We start from the raw sequence: 18,888 nt of genomic DNA, 5'->3' as shown, positions 1-18,888 counted from the left end.
ATTCTCTGGGCACAGGCCGATGTCCGATTGTGTTGCGTGAATGTTTTAATTTGTTTAAAACACAGATAAACCTGACCAGTTTCTTTTCCAGTGTTTTAAATCATTCGGTTTTAACATTCCTCCTAAACAAGTTAAGCAGTTCTAAATCTAACCAGCATGATGTGGATAATGTCCTGGCTGGAGTGATAATAATGACTCTGAAAACCAATGCAGAAAAATGAGGAAATATTTGTTGGGTCACCACGGAACTATCATAATATCCCCAGCATAGAGAAGATCTCCATACAAATACTGTGTGGAGATAATTGATCACAGAGATCACAAGAGAATCTATTTCCTCTGCCCACACGTGTCATTACAGTTACATTTCGCAAAATCCCAATTTTCTATTTAGCCTGATTTATGTTCAACTGCCTATTCATTTACAAACTAACGATGGACAGCTGGAGCAAATCCCAGCAGTCATCAGCAGGGAAGAGTACACCGTGGACAGTTTGCCAGGCCATCGCAAGGCTATTTACAGAGACAAACAACCATTAACACCCACCACACATACCTATGGTCACTTTAGAGACAACTAACCTAATCATGCAAGATTTGGAAACTGGTATTACCAGAAAATACCCCCCAAACACACACACACACACACATACTGTATATAGCAAATCCAATGCATGATTGGCTGTGCTACATAAACTGTGATTATTATATCTTGTACATTATTACAAGCCACAGATTTATTTCATCTGAATAAAAGTGACCGGAAGATTGAGAATTTTTTTGCATACTCTACATTTATGTTTATTAATTTTATTGTGCATAGTTGTTTTATTTGATCCGTTCTGTCTGCTGTTGAACTTGAGTTGAGTTTAAGAGTGTGTTTAATTTCTGGACAACATATTATAAACAACAGTTCAAGTGTCTCTGTCTGCCTGTTTAGACTTTTGTGTTAAACATACACAGTACAATCATGCCTTGCTGAGTACTCATTTACATTTCCAGTATTTCCTACTTGTCACTACACAATGACTGAGGGCCCTGTTTTTTTTCTCTTGGATAATGCCCAAATACCATGTGACCATTAACAGTAACAAACGGATGAAGATGCTTCTAGAAGCAGATTGACTAATTCATTTTGTAATTGTGTCTTTTGTTTCTTTAAAACAAATAGTTCAGGTTTGTCTTCAAGGCCCTGCATGTTACTTTTATTACTGAAACAGTTTCTTCCTTGTTGTGGTATTTCAGGGATCAAAAAGTATTGAGGCTGATGGGGATGAAGACGAGGAGGCAGAGGAGGACGGCCTGATCCAACCAGCTCAAGTGTTTGCACCAAAAAGTCTCATTCTCGTGTCTAGGCTGGATTATCCTGAAATATTTCGGGTAAAAAGACCTGATATGATCACAAAGATCTGAAAATGTTTTTTTTTTGTCTTATGCACCTAATCTTTCCAGGATTACTTCAAATTCAGTCATACCGTCTGTTATCCTTGGTGTTCTGCTAACTCATTCCTATTGCGTTGATGTATTTTTCCTATTGCAGGGCTGCTTGGGTTTGATCTACACAGTGTACATCGACAGTCTGAATTTCCCTTTAGATGGTCTGGTGGCGAACCTCTTCACATTCCAGGTTCCTGTGGCCGGTGGATCCCAGGTGAGTTCTCCCTGTGGTTTTAAAGTTTGTAAACCTGTCACTGTTCTGCTACCAGCCTGTTCCCCAGTGTGGGCTGCAGAACCAGACCAGAGCAGGAGCCAGACTTGTTTATTGGGGTGAGGTCTGAGGCTTGATGAAGCAGCGGCTAAAGTGATTTATGTTTGTCGTGCAGCCAACCCAACAAGTGTCGGGTTCAAATATTGCCAGAGACTGTTGTACAGCCACAGGCAGAAATTTTCTAATACGTGTTTGTCATTTTTTCCATTTTGTTGCTTGGAGCAAAATACCTCACCAGAGAGTTGGTCAGAAGAGTGTTCATTTCTTTAACTGTATTTATGGTTGTTAAAGGCAACATTTTAAAATGTCAGCTCATTAAAGTCAATCAAGAATTTTCTGGTGCAGTTTTGTAGCCAAATGTCCGAGGCGAAGCTGGAGTTTTTTTTTTCGTTTTTAAGTGGCCAACATCGACCTAAGAAATATAAGTGAAACATTTTAATGGTAGTTCATTGGTACAAGATGGATTTTCTTTTTAATTCATTCATTCATTTTAATATTATCTGAGGCGATGATTCTACTCGAAATCCTAAAATCGACCTTCAAAAATGTTTTGTCTGTTTTGTCTGCATAAGATTCGATGGTAGTGCCCCAACATATATAAGCATATGTAAAAAGTATGTTCATCTTATATGAGTAAAAATATTTAATTTTTTAAACATAGGTAGATTACTTTAGCCTGGTCATTTGAATAGTAGCTCCCAAGCCACCGTTCAAAATGTCATTACAAGTACAATGCAACATGATCTAGTTCCTGACAGTACACCACTGTGTTTGTTTGCTTTGTAAATGCAGCTTTGTCCCTTGTTGTTAATGTCTGGATGAATTTGCTTTCAGCAGCAGTGACTCAAGTCTTCTTCGTCTGCTCACTAAGGATCTTGTTTAACTATCACAAGGTTCCTTGAACACAGTAGTCCTATTGAACCTTAACCGTCCAATGCTGAGGCTAAGGCAGCAGCTGAAACTGTGAAGATTTGTAGGAACTTCAGGGAAACAAACGTTTGTGTCTGCTTGTAAAAATTAACGACATGAATAAAACACTTTTTCTATGGCAGAGAAACATGCAAAATTATGACCTATTTTACAAACCTAACCTAAGGACAAGGTCGGGCAGAACGGCTCACTATTACATTTTTCTTTTACTGCTGACTCTATTGTGTGACATCAAACAGAGGGCCATGTGTTGGAAACTTGGTTTCTTCTTTAAATGACTTGAATCCCCAGTAAAGTAACATTTAATCAGAACAAACTTTATCTGTTTTTAAAGGTTAGGTTTCTGTGATGTCGGCTCAGCTGTGTGCTGCAGTCGTTATATTGGTAAACATATAATTGAGGTTTACTCAGCAAGAAGCCTGCAGCTCGTTCAAATGGCTTATTCAGCCCTTACGGCGCAGCTGCATCATGTGCAGCAGTGAATAGCGAGTGTCTTGTTTAATTGATACAACCACAGAAGACTTGGCTATAAATCTGAATGAGTGAACGTCTGCTGTAGGAGCTACTTGACACTGCAGACACATTGGGCACAGACATTATTGCATGACTGTTGACCTTTCTGGCATTTTTCATGTTTACAGAAGCTGTTTAGCCTGGGAGCAGGAGACAGACAGCTCATCCAGACGCCTCTGAACGACACGTTGCCCGTCACAGGCAAAAGTGTTGCTCTGCTCTTCCAGCAGCTGGGTGGGTCAACACACTTTTGTTACTACTTACTCATTATCACAAGGCAGGAAGGGATTTGAGTCAATCCTTAGTGGATTTATTTTTGTGGTGAGTCAGGCCGTAAAAATTGATTGTTTGTTGGGATAGTGGCAGGTTGTCACATCGTCACAGTTTATTTTTTCTAGTCTCACACTTACAGGAAACTCCTTTTTTTTGCCTTTTATCTCAGTGTATTTATATACTCACACTTACAGGAAACTCCTTTTTTTGCCTTTTATCTCAGTGTACTTATTTATATAAGTTACTAAGTTCAGATTTAGTTTTTTTGTGTTGTAATTAAGAACCTTACTGTAGTGTAGCTAGTTTCAATAAACATAATTTTGGTTCTTAAAGTGATAATCTCTATGCAGTACATGTTGTTCTTCTGCAAATCTGTGGGTGGTGAGGTTTTGTGGTCTTTGTCTGGGCCCCATGGTTTTTCAAGTAATTTCAGCAGTTCTGTTTATCAACTGTACAAGTCCATATTCTTATGTTTTACACCATCAGTATTACACATATTTTACTATTATTTTTTTTAATTAACTAGAAAAGGAATAAGTTTGCCTCGATAATACATGTCATTTGCTTTGATGTATTCTGCATGGAGTTTCAGCGTCATTAGAAACGGACTCCTTTGCCCCTTAAGTGACAGTTATGTGTCCATTTTAAGTAACACAAATATTCTTATAACTTTTTATTTTGACTGAAGATTTGATTAAATTGTAGGCTTATCCTACATTTTTGATCTCGGAACAAATATCTGTGTAATACACCTGATATGTGATTTGTAATGGAAAGTTGGACGCCATTAAGCCACATTTGATTAAAAGAATGTTCTCCATAGCAGGGTGAAAATGTATTTCCTGCGTGTATTAACACCATCCCCTAGTTGTTTTGACACAGTGGAGAGCTTCCACATGGGGGGTACTCGCACGATACACATCTGATCAGGGTCAGGAGGAAGTCAAGCATTTGTAGGCAATCTGGATACACAAAACCAAACAATCCTGACATGGGCGGTCAATCATCCGGAGCTGGTTTCCATTAATCAGAACACTGGAGAACACTTGTTGCTTAGATTACAGTCAGACCATCTGAGGTCAGGAGCACATACAGTATTGGCTAGGTCAGTGTAAGTAATTCTTTATAAACCAAGAGGTGCATGACTGCATGAAGTCACAGACAGTTAGCATAACATGGTTTATATTGTTATTGGTTATTCACTGTCTGGTATGCACTGTAATTCTACAAAGCTCTGGCTGTTCACAGGCTAATCTTCAACACATAATGCAATGTTATATAATTATATTTTTGTTGCATCTCCACCTACGTCGGGGAATTTGCAGGAATTTAGGGTTAGTGCTGGTAAACACACAGCCCATACTTCCCTGTAGCTATGCCTACAAATGCATTTAAATATGCTGATCTGTATATTTTGTACAAGCAGAGGAAACATTCAGAATCACTCTTTATTTTAACCATGTCTATTCCTATTTTTCTCATTTGAACAATAAATACGATTATTTGATTTAGTATGCGCAACTTCCATACTATTAGGTTTCATTTTGCTGGAAAAACAGTGTCCAATCAGCTCTTTCATAAAAGTGAAAGTGACTGTGAGTTAGAGTTAATTATTTATCCGTCAAAGCTTAAATTCTCCGCCTCCTTTTAGGAAGGTGCTTGTGTTCAGTCAATTGATTGGCTTCAGTCACAGAGAACAAGTGCATCCTCTCTATATATGAGGTCATCCTTATGTCCATATAAGGATAAGCCAGTGGCTGTGCAGGCAGGCAGGTCCGCACATCTTTCTGGGTTCCACAGGTCACCGGAGTCACAACAGAGGAATGTGCGTTTAACATGTCACACTGGACAGGAAGTACATTCCATGCTTCCAGATAAATCCAGCCATCAGCGGTTCTGCTGTTTGTTGTTTGTTGCTTTTGTCTCTTCTGTTGTCCGGCACAGCTACTTGTATTATTTAAGTCTTTAGGAAATGCGTTCCTGTTTCCACAAGATAAGTAAACACCTGAACCTGAGACGTGATTGTGCCTTAGCAACGGTCATATGACCATGTCTTCATGGACAACTGTGTGTAAATGACATAATAAACGCGCTTGAATTTTTGACAAATGCATTTACCTTCAAATTCAATTTTTTTTTTTAGGCTTTTGTTTCCTGTTTATCACTGAGTTACAGGCAAACATCCAGAGCCAGCACTACCAGCAGCACGGATGTGTCTGCCAGTTTTCCTTTTTCCCTATCACTCTGATGTGTGATGAATTTGTCTCACGGTCGCTCGATAGGAAACAATAACAGGAACTGTAAACTTAGAATTTTTCCTGATTGTCACATCAGAATTATATTTAGTCAGTGTCGGTTAAAACAGCAAACATTTTCATTTTGTTAGAATGTTTGTCTTTATGAATTGTCTTCATAATTTGATTAGGATTAATTGTATATAAATAAAATTATATCATATATATAAATAGATGACATATAAACTTAAATAATAAATGCATTACTTTAAAATTGAATTGAAGTGTGTAAAAAACTAAAATGTTCAGTTTATATCTGCAACATTGTAAACACTTATTATACGTAATGTAAAAACCAATATACACTTCACTATTTATATTGCAATATACATTGCAGTGCATGATCAGTACTGCAGATAATGTACATATCATGTATGTTTAATTGTAGTACTCTGTTATGAAACAATTACTAAAAACCAGGAAGACCCCAAACATCAATATTGTTTGTTCTTATCTTTGTTCAAGGTTAGAAACAGCCGTGAATGATAAATGATCTGGAACAATGTGGTGCTCACATTACAAAAACATCATTAATTCCATTCTCTTTTTTTTTTTTTGTAATTCCAGGAATCCAAAATGTTCTAAGTCTGTTTTGTGCGGTTCTGACGGAACACAAGGTTTTGTTTCACTCCACCAGTTATCAGAGGTTGGGGGAGGCGTGTCGAGCCCTGGGAGCCCTCATGTTTCCTCTCAAATACAGGTGAGCCTGCGTTTTGACCACATGTCATGGAGGAATGTGTCATGTGACTGTTGAATAACTTCTAGGTCATTGTTACTGTATGTCATCCCTAAATAATACGACTTGACTTTGTCCATAATTGAAGCCATATTTAAAACTGCAGTGAAATCCCAATTTTTCAATCTTAAACACCCTCTGTAATGTATGCTCTGTCAATCCTTTTAAATGGAATTCTATATTTCTCAGGAATATTTATCCTTTTGTTGAATGCATTTTTACTTCGGTTGTACTTGAAAAATACCGTATGTATCTATCGAGAGGAGAAACTGATGGAATAGAAACTCCATTCCAGCGTCATTGGTTATCATCGTCATCACTGACTCTGATCCTACATAATCTTTGATTTTGTGCTGATGTAAAGTTAAGTGTAGACACAACAAGTGAATTGCTACATTTAATTAATTCAATTATACTTCAATTTTAGAACAGAGAATTGTTAGGCTCAGGTATTGGGCTTAGGTTGATTTTGTTTTTAAACCAGACTTGCCTGTGAAACATCTTTCCCATTTCAACATCAAATGGATTCGAAAGTTTCGAATACATTAAGTGTAATTTTAACTTGAAAAAAAGTTACGGGAACAATTCCTTATCCTAAGAAATGTGCCGTACTTGATGTCTCTTGGATCACATTGGTTTGTTTGTTTTAGGCAAACTGTCAAATTTTCAAAAGTTGTGAGTAAAACATTGCGATAAAAAGATACTGTCTATGCTCACTTCTGAGTTTCTCCTTTTTATTGCTTAATAATGAAGTTGTAGCAACAAAGTGCAGTTGAAATGAACCCACTTCCCAATGTGGAAGTATATTTATAGCCTTTTTATTGCCAACTTGTGTAATTCTCACTTATGTTTTTCCTGTCAGTCTCACTGAACAAATTCTGTGAATTCATGGTTGATTTCCTCATGCACAGTTACCCATACATCCCTATTCTACCTTCCCGGCTGCTCGAAGTGCTCAGTTCACCTACTCCCTTCATCATCGGAGTGCACTCCATGTTTCAGAGTGAGATCCAAGATCTGGTGAGTAGAGATGTGTCAGACGTATTCGGAATCAGAGGTAACCAAACAACCCGCTGTAAGTCATTTTCACAGTATTGAATCACTCCGGATTTTATTGTGAAATCTTAAAAAGGCGATTATTCATCCGAAAATTTTATGATTTGTATTTCACGTTTAAGATGAATGTGCCCTTTTAGTTCAGTAAGCACCATGTGTTGTGTGACACAAAATCCATTATTCCAGCTGTTGTCAGACCATCTGACCTGTCAGTGTTGTGTTTTATTCTCCAGTTAGATGTCATTATTGCCGACCTCGATGGAGGAACGATCAAGATTCCAGAGTGCATCCACTTGTCTCTGCTCCCTGAACCTCTGCTCCACCAAACACAGACGTCCCTGTCCTTGGTAAACACGAACACAGATCACAGACACACAACTGAAGATGCGCTATATACTGATAAGTACAATAACACCAGGAATTACTCATACTGCTCCAAAACCTCTGTCGGTGCTTCTGTGATGACTCAAGTTTATACTTTTACTTTTAAACGCCATCAGTATGTCAGCCAACTGTGCTGTAAACCATGCCATCATTGATTTAAACCTAAAACAAAGAGACATCAACTGACTTATTGTTTTGTTTGTTTTGAATGATTCCTGATGTTTATCTAGAAAAATAATATAAAATAAAATTAAAAAATGTAATCAATAAATAAATAAGAATGATTTTTGCTGGTTCAAATGGATTGTTAAAGCTTTCTTTTTTCTGAAGACATCAAACATTTTACCTGTTGTCTCATCTTAATAGATTTTAATAATAACCTGTGCACAGCAGTGTAGGAGTAGACAAATGTTGCTGTTCTCCTAATTAAGCCTAATTATGCTAAATTAATTTAGCTCCTACAATGTTGTCAGAATAAGTAAAAGTAAGTAACTTCAGTAATTGTGATTTTTTTTTTTCCCCCTCTAGGTTCTGCACCCAGATCTGGAGATAGCAGACAATGCGTTTCCTCCTCCTCGTACGGCCGCCTCCAACCTCAAGTTGTTGGTGAGTTGTCACTGTTCTCCTGTCCCTCTTCTTGACCTCCGTCTGTGTGAGACACAGTTACACTCCAAATACATATCTTGTTACCAAAAGGTTATAGTTGAAGTGGCACGGACTGACTGTACCACATTAGCCTTCAGATGAACCACGTGACAGTCTCCTAATTAACTGAGTGTGACATGTTTGTGTGATGACTCATGGCTGTGTCATTATCTACGTGTGTGTTTACGTGTGTGTATTCATGTGTTCCAGGACAAGGAGGTGAGGGCCGTCTTTCTCAGGTTGTTTGCACAACTCTTCCAAGGCTACAGGTCCTGCCTGCAGCTCATCCGTATCCACTCTGAACCTGTTATTCATTTTCACAAGGTAGGATAACGACAAAGTAAATGGTCAGAAAATAATCTGATTTTGCCCAAGACTGTTTTAACCTTAGAAAAAAACATTTCCATATTTGTCAGAAAACAAATAGTTGGTTATCTGACTGGAATGTTTTGAGTGGCTGTAAGTGTGGAATTACATGTAAATACCTGACAGATGAACTTGTCATTGGTGTATATATTTGGTGTTTGTGTGTCAACGTGTGTGTGCGTGCGTGTTGTTTAAAGCCTCCATGACTCTTCCTTGATCCTTTGTTTTTTCCATCTTCGGACACAGTCCTGTAACCTTGGTCACGGTCCAGATTTCAGACACATGAAACACATTAGGTTTTTTTTTTTTTTTGTTATTTGTCTGGGTTTGTGTTTGTGCGTGCCTGTAGAGTCTCCGTGGTAACACAACATCACATCTCCCTCACATGGTACCCCACATGGACCACATTATAAACAAGCACAATGACTTCTATGTCTGCTGCACACAAGCACAAACAATTATGTATAAAGTAAATCATTTGCCACTTCTCCATTATAGTCGGATTTATAACCTTGTGCTAAATTATGTGAGGTATGAAATATGCTGAATTAAGGAATCTATTTTAGAAGTATTTTATGGTCTTTCAGTCTGCTCTATATCTATAAAAAAAACAAAGCTTCAGTGCTTTTTTTTTTGTGGAATTATAACCATTTTAACTGTGACATTTTCCAGACTGCCTTCCTGGGTCAGAGAGGCCTCATAGAGAATGATTTTCTGACAAAGGTTTTAGATGGCATGGCCTTTGCCGGCTTTGTCTCAGAGAGGGGTCCACCGTACAGAGCCTGTGATCTGTTTGATGAGGTGACTACCCCACTACTGCACTGTACTGCACTCTACTGTACTTCATTTTAAAGTCACAAGTGTTCTTTTCATATTTATCCAGTTAACCTAACAATATTGTCATCTTAACTCAGTAGTGAATCATGGGCCATAGGCCTTAACTGTAAAACATGATGTAGATGTACACACATTACCTGTCTCCCACAGCAAAGTCCATTCCACAAGGATTAAAATATGTTCTTTGAAAAACATGTTTTACAGAACAAGTTTCACATAAACAACATCAGACCTTGTCCATCATGATTGCACACTATCTAGCAGGTTTCACCTGTGAGATGTGGAGAGAGAGTGGTAATACTATAGAGGTATTGGTTAAAAAATTCCAAAATTATTAGGTTAGTTACAATTGGCTTATTAGAGATACTTAGAAATCTAAAAAAAAACTTTACTGCTCTAAAATGTAATGTTTGAATGAATGAGGGCTTTATTTTATTTTAAACAAAATACAAACAAACAACATTACAATATTTACATAAATAATGATGTAGTATTTTTGTTTGAAAAGAAGTAGAAAGAAGCAATATAGTATTTAAAGTTACCTAAAGAACCCTCTTGACACATTTACAACTTTTGTAAGTAGGTCTTTTACACCAGGGTTTCCCAAACCTTTTTCTGGAAACCCATATTTTAAAAGTCACAAACCTTTGCGACCCAAGTCAATAGACATTATTCGTAAACTCCTGGGAGGAATGTTGCCAGATAACCCAAAAAAAATCGGACCCATCTGAGGGTCGTGACCCAGTCTTTGGGAAACAATGTTTTACACTACATTTTATCATTATGTCAGATTGTATGTTATTGTACATTACTGTAGTAAGGTAGTTATTGTGTAGAAACCACTGTTTATTTGTTATCATAACTATTTTGTTTTTGAATGTGTTGCCTTTTTGCAGTTGGTAGCCTTAGACGCTGACTGCTTTAAGGTAGAGGAAGTCAACCCCACCAAATTGCAGAAGCACATCAGGGAAATCTCTGAACAGCTGTTCAAAAATGTAAGTTCCCTGGTAGACAAGTTCTTTTTTTTACTTTCACGTTTCACTACTTATTCTAGACTTCCTTTTATACTCACGCCTGTTCCCACAAACACATGTGTTATTTGCTTGATATCTGCTACATAAACATCTACAGTATGTGAATTGCTAACATGTCCTGCTCTCTGGTAAAACAACTGTAGGAGAATCCCAATCCTCACATGGCGTTCCAAAAAGTGCCTCGGCCGTCAGAGGGATCCCACCTGCGTGTGCACCAGATACCGTTTCCTCTGCTGGATGATGTGAAGATCGAAAAGGTGCTGCACGAGGGTGTGGCCAAATACAGCAGCGCACCTCTTACCGTGCGACCGGAGAAGAAATGTGTTGTACCTGCAGGGCCCCCTGTTGGTAAGAATCATGTAAAATTATTACAAAATACCCAAATGGTACAATTCTGTACACATTTACACGTTGTTGATGTGACCTGTACTGACTCCTGTTTTGTGCTGTATTCTTATATTCCAGTGTCCATTATGGGTAAGAGTGCTTCCGTGTTTAACAGCGCTCGAAGACTGGAGGTCGTGCGGAGCTGCATCTCATTTATCTTTGACAACAAGACCCTGGAGACGGAGAAGGTAAAGTACGATGTCTTTGATCAGGAGGAGCTAACCGAAACACCTCTAAACAAGCCCATCTCTTCCTTGTTTACTTTCATCATCATAATACCTCCCAGATGACACGCAGGCAGAGAAATGGTCAAAGACCGATCTGGACTCGCTCTCCCTCCAAATCCTTGTACTTGTGTCGCTAATTTTGTTATTCCTAAGTTATAAATTCTGGCACAAAAAAAATCAGCTCAACGTTTCCTTAATTATAGCCCCCTGTATGTGACCTTTGAGGTCAACATTCTGCTAATACACCTTGACTGTGTTTAAAATGGGATATGTGCCAGTTACTTTTTTATGTTTCCCTCTGGCCTTAGGCAAAAGTTATATAATCCCGACCTGCAACTCTGTCCAATGTACGAATGCATTCTTCTGGACACCCCTGTGGAGCATGTAAATCCTAAACCACTGGTGTCAGTGCAGAACTGTCCTCGCTGATTCAACATGTTAATGCAGCAATAAAACTGGACGGGCATGGTTTAAACCCAATTTCCAGGAAAGTCATTTGACTACCCAGAAATTTACACTGAAGTATAAAAAATGCTTTGCTGTCTAAAACCACAGTAAAAGACTGAACACATCCTGCAGGTGCAGCGCAGAAGACTTCTCAGTTAAGAGGTTAATTAGGAAATTAACTAGAAGCTCTAGTCATTAGGAGTGGGAGGATGTCTGATAAAATTAAATTTCAATTCCCCAGTTAGCTAACTAAGATGCCGAAGTTCAGTCAATTGGGCGTAATACGATCTACCTTAGAACCTTGTTGATGAAAGGTTTTCTTTTAACAGACTCTACCAGCCGCACTGCGGGCCCTGAAGGGAAAGGCCGCTCGCCAATGTCTGACAGAGGAACTGAGTCGACACGTGCAGCAGAACCGCGCCATCCTGGATCATCAGCAGTTTGACTACATTGTCCGTATGATGAACTGTGCTCTGCAGGTGAGAAGAGCCATTCAAATACACTGATAGTCCCGATGACTTTATATGACTTGAACGAAATACTGTATATCAACTGGTGTAAATCAGGATCAACTCCACCCAAGTGAATGTGGCTTTCTAAGGTCTTTGTTATTGTGTTTAGTAACAGCTACAGTACAGTATGTGCAACTTCTCCTGAAATTGCATCATTCTACAACTCAGATTCTCGGGTTTGGTTCTTACCGAATGTGCTTGGCACATTAAATTATAAATTGCACAGTGAGTGTTCACCATTCATGCTGCTATCCACCTGCAGTTTTCAACTAACTCTATTATTTTCTATTTTGTTTAAATTTCTAATCTTTATCTCTTTTGTGTTGAATGATGCTATCATTTTCGCCAGCCTTCTTTTGAGTTTTTCTTTTTGTCCAAAATTATGTGATTATAAAAACAATTTTAATCTGATATATAAACAAATGGGAATTGTTCAGCAAATACTTATTTTTATTTTAAATATTTCATTGTTTTCACAAAACATAATATGTGCATGTTCTGGCTCTTTTCTCCACTAGGTGTCTCTCTGATTACCTAGCTTAGAAAACCAGCAATATGTTACTTTGTTTACTTTGGCAGAACATACAATTACAAGGAAATGCAAGAGTGTTGCAGTACAAGAGAGTGTGTCGAATCAGATATGTAAATATTTGAGTGATGTATCCTTAGCCCATGTTTTTAGCAGATGTCATTTTTATGAAGTGTAACTGTTTCTAATTTAGTGAAAAACAAGGTTAGAAGTGGGGCAGTAAACCTAACCTACGCAGCAGAAACTGACTTTTCCTTTCCAAATATTTTTCCAGTTAGCATTTTTTGAAACCCAGGTGAGTCTTCAGAGTGATACCTTTCATTTATTTTTATTTGTCTTCAGCCACCCGTGTTTCTCCTGTACTGTAGGTCTGTGCTGCTCATGGACTCAGTCAGGCTTTCATTCTGTCACAGCCGCCAGATCTTTGTTGGCACTTGCTCAGGTTTTACTGCTTTGAATCAGCCCCTTGCATGGATTTTAAACAGTGACACGAAGTGCAGCATTTTTATGGATTTACTCCACATACCATTCATTCCTCTTTTTTTTTACCCCCCTATGACTGAAAAAAACCCATCAATCCTAACATCTGTCTAGATGCTGACACGGGATGTCATTATTTCCAATTGCTTTCAGGTTGAAAATGAGATGAAGTTGAGCATAAAGTAAGAATAAATCAACAAATTCTCTTAGAGTTCATGTACCATACGGGCGATGACTCTCGACGATGTAATTCTGGTCAGGCTTTAACATTTATCACCGTCAAGATCGGATTCTGTGGAAAGAGACCTGGTCATTCCTCACACGTGATTGACTGGGAGTACGCTGTACTTTATCAGGTGTTTGCAACTCTTTGGTGAACTCTTCAAAGGAATGCTGACCTCGCTATTTTAAACGTATTTTATCGTATGAGAAGAACGTCAGCGGCGTGAAGTTTTAAAAGGCCAATTTTTGGTTAGGGTTTCTCTGTCACGCTGCTGAGAGATCGAAGCTCTGCAGTGAAGTCAGTCATTTGAGAAGTGATTGATGTGGAGTTGCTGCAGCGTCAGCTTTTGTTCTGATCATTGTTGTTTAATTTATCATTTCATTCATTGTTTTCTTACATTTTATGTAAGGTGTGACATTTGTCTCTGGCATTCATTTCCTGGTCTTCTTTGACTTGTGAGGAATTAGTGTCAGACACTCTTCGAAATAAAATTAAATACTAAATGGTAGGGACACACATTTGTTTTTTTGTTTGCTCTCTGCCCTTTCTTTGTTTCTTTTTTTTTTACATCCCGCCACATTAGAAACCTCTAAAATAAAATATACTCAGACAGCAGAGCATGTCCAGGATTTTTGGGTGCGTGTGTGTGTGCATGTGTGTGTGAGTGAAGGAAACAAATCGTTCAGCCAAAGTGACCTGTTCTCTAAAAAATGCTGCTTGGTTTTTGGACAATGACAACATGATACTTCATTAGATACTCTGGAACATGTGCAGACATGACACATTGATTTGCAGTAAAATCCTCAATATGAAACCAATTACAACATCTTCTTTAATGGGTCAACCTCAGGCTAAGTGACAGATCACTCCTCGGGTTGCACTCATTGTTTTTTTTTTTTGCAAATGTACAGTAGGTCAAAGGTTAGGACATTGGAGTCAGGTGGTGCAACACTATGTCAGTGACTGTTATTTTCTTCTTTGTTGCTTACATTTTTTCACGATTTCACAAAAGAATGTTGATAAACTGTCTGGAATGAGTCGATCCAGTCCCAGAGTTTACACTGACACATTTTTCCTGTTTAAACATCTGTTGGAATCCTTATCTGTGCTGTTTCCCTGCCATGAATCTGGCTCACTAACAACAGTCATTAAGAGTTTTTGGAGTTAATTACACGTTTATTTGCTTATGTGTGTTTGTGCTTGCGTGCACTGGTCAGTGCTCCCAAATGGAGAAGAAACCGTTGCGCAAGCCATGTGGGGGAATGAGCCCTGCTGTGGATGTATCCTGGCATCTCAACCATTTCCTGTCAGAATGGATTATGAGCCCTCTGTGCTCTGCTCTCAGGACTGAGGGCCTCATGATGGTGCTCAAAAACACACGCTGGGCGGCTGTGCACTGCATAAAGCGAACTGGCCAGGGGTCCTTGGGAAGCTGCGAGAGCCATGGCATTGAGTCCATGGGTCCTTTATGCTTCATCTGATGTGAAACAGTGTTTTATTAATAAACAGGCGATACATGTTACATGTTGGGAAAAACACCAGGTTTTTAATCAAACTGTCTGATGAAAGATGACCTGATAAAACCCGTGTCCATTTATTCAGTTTGAACTTCTCCTTTAATCTTGACATTTAGTCATGATTCAGATCATAAATTGGTCTCTTACTGTGAGAACATGGCCTAAATCTGCCTTGATGAACCTGATGAATTGCTTTGCATAATAAGGTCACTGGGAATTTTCACTTGGTTTCATTCCCATGGTCACAGTGGATTTTCTGCAGGATGTCCACTAGTGTGACCAGGTAAAATAGTTGTCATAATAACATGTGCATATTAATCTTCACACTGCAGAGGTTAACTTTGTGGCCATTTTCTATCAGTCATCAAAAGCTGACTTTAACAGTGACAACTTCGATATATTTTCTTGGTTCAGAAACATAAAAGTGTCTGTGCGTTTAAGTACCCCACACAGTTTTCCTGGAAAGTGCCAGACTCTATGAAACACACAGGAAGCTGTTGTTTGTTCACATCCTCTGGCGTCTGTGTCACATGTTAAGGGAAATTGTTTTTTTTCCTTACTGTATACGTGTCTGAGCTGATACAGGTCTGAGTTGGTGTTAGTCACCATAGACGTCCGAGCCTTACAGTAAATAATAGGTGTAGAGGAAAGTCTCAGGATGTCCTCACAAACAAACACACAAACATGGATGTGCGTAGTATTAGAACTTGACTAAGAAAAAAGAACTTCCTCACACTGTTGTAGCACGTCGATCTCTGCAGCTTTAAAAACAGATAACAGAGTCCTAATAATATGGTATGACATTTCTCCACATAAGGCCGATCGGCTGCAGCAGTTCTTTTTCTTAATTTAGTTTCAAGCTATTGAGATTTTGGAATTTTATTTTTTTGTTTTAGTAACAACGTGCTTTTTTTTTTTCCCTTATCTGAACCAGTAAATCTCTCAATGTTTAAATATTCCCCATAACAAATTACAATAACCTTATGATATTCAAATAGGTGAATTCAACTTGTTATTGTCAGTTTATTTTTGCTTATTCACGTGTGCTTTCTAATTAGTTTTGTTTTGTCTTGAACCCCTGCGACCCGCAGCATTGTTAAGTGAGCTGGTAAACAGACCCTCGCTGCAGCTCCAGGCTGGAACATTTAACCACAGCTCAAATAACTACAAAGAAAAACATCAGTGACAAAGAAAAGTAAATAAATAAATAAATAGAAAATATGCAACTTAGTCGACTGGGGGTCTGGATTTCATGTGTGACCGAGGCACTTGTGTTTTGCATTTTCTCTCTCGTTTTTTCCAGAGGAATGACGATAATCGAGGCCCACATTTCAGACCGCTATCAGAAAGTTCAGCATTCCTCAGCCTATCTTTCTCTCCAGACTTTAAGCCTCATATAGTATACAGCATAGTTATCAATGATTTATGTGTCTTTTCATTTTTTATGTGACATAAAGGACAGTAAATTTGGAACAAAAGAGCATATTTATGGCCATGATGTCCTTCTAAGAGTTCAAGGAACAACCCCAGGTCAAAAGCACGGCTTTTGTTTGTGTGGTTTAAATCTGGGTTATTCCTATTTACAGGGTTAAATATTAATCCATAAAAAGACTAAAATAATTTATCACCAATTTCCTGTAAATTAAATCCTTTGTGGTTCCAACTGTCTGCTGCTCCAACTATTTGTCATCATCTGAAAAAATGTATTTCAGACCCCCCAGGAAGACTCAATGACTTTCTCATCATAACCTTGTGTGACCTAATGTGACACTCTCACAGCTTTTGGTATTGAAACCTCCAAGGAGGCTCCACTTTTGGACACACTTCGGTGTTTGTTTGTTTTTTTTTTAAAGTCAAACTATTTATTTAATAACTTTCCCCTGAAAGGTTACTTAAATGTTCTGACTCAAAGGAATTTTGTAATTAATACCTCATTACAAATATTTGAATGGAATAAAAAATAGTATGCTTACAAAACCAAAAAAGTCAAGGACTAAAGGACTGATGTTTAGACAAGGACCACTCTGGAAGATTGCAGTTTAGCTGGTTTAATGGGTTTAGGTTTAAGGCTGTGTATAAAAGGAGCATCAACCATTGGTTCACATATTATTCTGGTTATTCATATAAACAGTATTGGTTTTTGTAAAGCAAGAAGAGATCACAGTTTTAACCCTTATTGCAGTTCAAATCCAACACACGTGAGTTAAAGGTGGGTTGTGACCCAATAATGGCTCTTATCTAATTTGTTAGTGAAACTGTGGTGTGAAATGTTCCGAAGACATTAAACGTCTGAAAATATATGCAGGACGACAAAGAATATTTACAGATTCAGGGGTCGTCGGCCATGGTGACCCCAAAGATTTACACACCTGAAAAACATTCTGGGCTATTCTTTGATTGACCTTTAAGTTCTGTACATATTTACTATACAGTTACAAGATAATTACAAGAAAGAAATACAGCTTTTCAACCTTGTATTTCCATGTTGTGTTCTTATATACAGTATGCACAAACAACAATTGTATCTTAAGTCCAACCTTTTTTAACCAGTCTTTACTAAAAGCCACGTTCCTAAATGTTCCATGTGTGTACTCTATATGTGTATGTGTTTGCATGACACGGCCTCCACAATTGAAAACCAGCGTTGCTTCTGTTGGGGTTCTGTTTTAAAAGGTGTTCATAAGGCAGTGTAACATGTCTCCTGCTGCGCCCTGCCCTTACTCCTGTGTTGTTTGACCTACAGGACTGCTCCAGTTCAGAGGAGTACACCATAGCTGCTGCGCTGCTGCCCCTGTCGACAGCATTCTACAGGGTAAGCACAACAACCACACACTAGATGCTACATGTGTAAGTTGAATTTATTGCAAATATACAAAATAGCTATAAAATGCCTTAATGTATGCATTGTTGTTATTTTTGAGACTCATTTGTGTCTTTAATTAATGCTGCTCTGTACAGAAAGGGTTTTACGGGGAATTACTGGTAGAGTTTTGTTATAATTTTAGATTTTCATATTTTTTCATATACAATAGAGAAAGTTGAGGTTGTAAGACAGCCACAGTATTGTGTTTCCAAACCACGTCATAGAACAGGTTGGTTGCTGTGTTCACTGTGATTGTGTCTCTGGAACTTGTTCATTGCTTTGGGGACATACTCACCAACCAGTGTAGGCCTTTTTTGGTACCGATGAAGCCTGGAACCTGGCTCACGTTCAGCCGCCATATGACTCTTCTAGTTCACATGCCCCAGACTGATGTAACCCTGCTTCTCCAGGTACGCTGAATATGTTGGCCACCAGCACTGGAAATAAATTTATGTCCATGTTATCTCAGCATGGTGCCCTGTGTCAAGTGTAAACGGCCATTTGAAAAGAATATGCCCGCCATTTGTCATAGGTCACAGGTCAGACACAATGGAGAGACTTCCTCCTATTGCGGCTGAACAATATAGGCAGCTACTTCTCTGGCACCGACATTTGGTTAGAAGAAATACGACATGCTCTTAGGTGACCCAGCTATGGTTGATCAAGCCCCGGTTGTGACCTGACTTGTCAGACAGTTAAAACACAACCGCAGGCCCTTTTGGTGCATGTAAAAACACATGCAGTGATGCCAAGCAGGATACAAAGGTTTTCTAAAGTTTAATCAGCAAAAGGTCAGCATCCACTCTTGATGGAATTACGGAAGGACTTCCAGCTGGCACTTCTCCACCATTCCCTGCTATTTAGTTTGCTTGCATTTCTAAGCTTCCGCCATGTGGTGTTGTGTAGGCTACAGTTTGTAACATGTAT

At 38.5% G+C, this 18,888-nt stretch overlaps 1 protein-coding gene across 2 annotated transcripts in view; it reads left to right on the top strand.

Annotated features, from left to right (window-relative positions):
* sbf2 (SET binding factor 2) overlaps window positions 1–18,888 on the top strand; it is a 78,735-nt gene that overhangs the window by 28,606 nt on the left and 31,241 nt on the right. For both annotated transcript variants that reach the window (XM_008336996.3, XM_008336995.3), the window contains exons 4-17: window positions 1,246–1,380; window positions 1,541–1,651; window positions 3,280–3,385; window positions 6,286–6,418; window positions 7,366–7,474; window positions 7,744–7,857; window positions 8,423–8,500; window positions 8,750–8,863; window positions 9,578–9,706; window positions 10,639–10,737; window positions 10,920–11,124; window positions 11,242–11,351; window positions 12,167–12,316; window positions 17,842–17,910. In XM_008336996.3, coding sequence (XP_008335218.1) covers window positions 1,246–1,380; window positions 1,541–1,651; window positions 3,280–3,385; window positions 6,286–6,418; window positions 7,366–7,474; window positions 7,744–7,857; window positions 8,423–8,500; window positions 8,750–8,863; window positions 9,578–9,706; window positions 10,639–10,737; window positions 10,920–11,124; window positions 11,242–11,351; window positions 12,167–12,316; window positions 17,842–17,910 — 1,662 coding nt within the window. The remainder of the gene's footprint in view (window positions 1–1,245; window positions 1,381–1,540; window positions 1,652–3,279; window positions 3,386–6,285; window positions 6,419–7,365; window positions 7,475–7,743; window positions 7,858–8,422; window positions 8,501–8,749; window positions 8,864–9,577; window positions 9,707–10,638; window positions 10,738–10,919; window positions 11,125–11,241; window positions 11,352–12,166; window positions 12,317–17,841; window positions 17,911–18,888) is intronic.

This window comes from Cynoglossus semilaevis, unplaced genomic scaffold, assembly GCF_000523025.1.
Source record: "Cynoglossus semilaevis isolate Cse_v1.0 unplaced genomic scaffold, Cse_v1.0 scaffold1102, whole genome shotgun sequence".
NCBI lineage: Eukaryota > Metazoa > Chordata > Actinopteri > Pleuronectiformes > Cynoglossidae > Cynoglossus > Cynoglossus semilaevis.
Note: the sequence above shows the minus strand (reverse complement) of the source record. Positions and strands in the feature narration are given on the sequence as shown.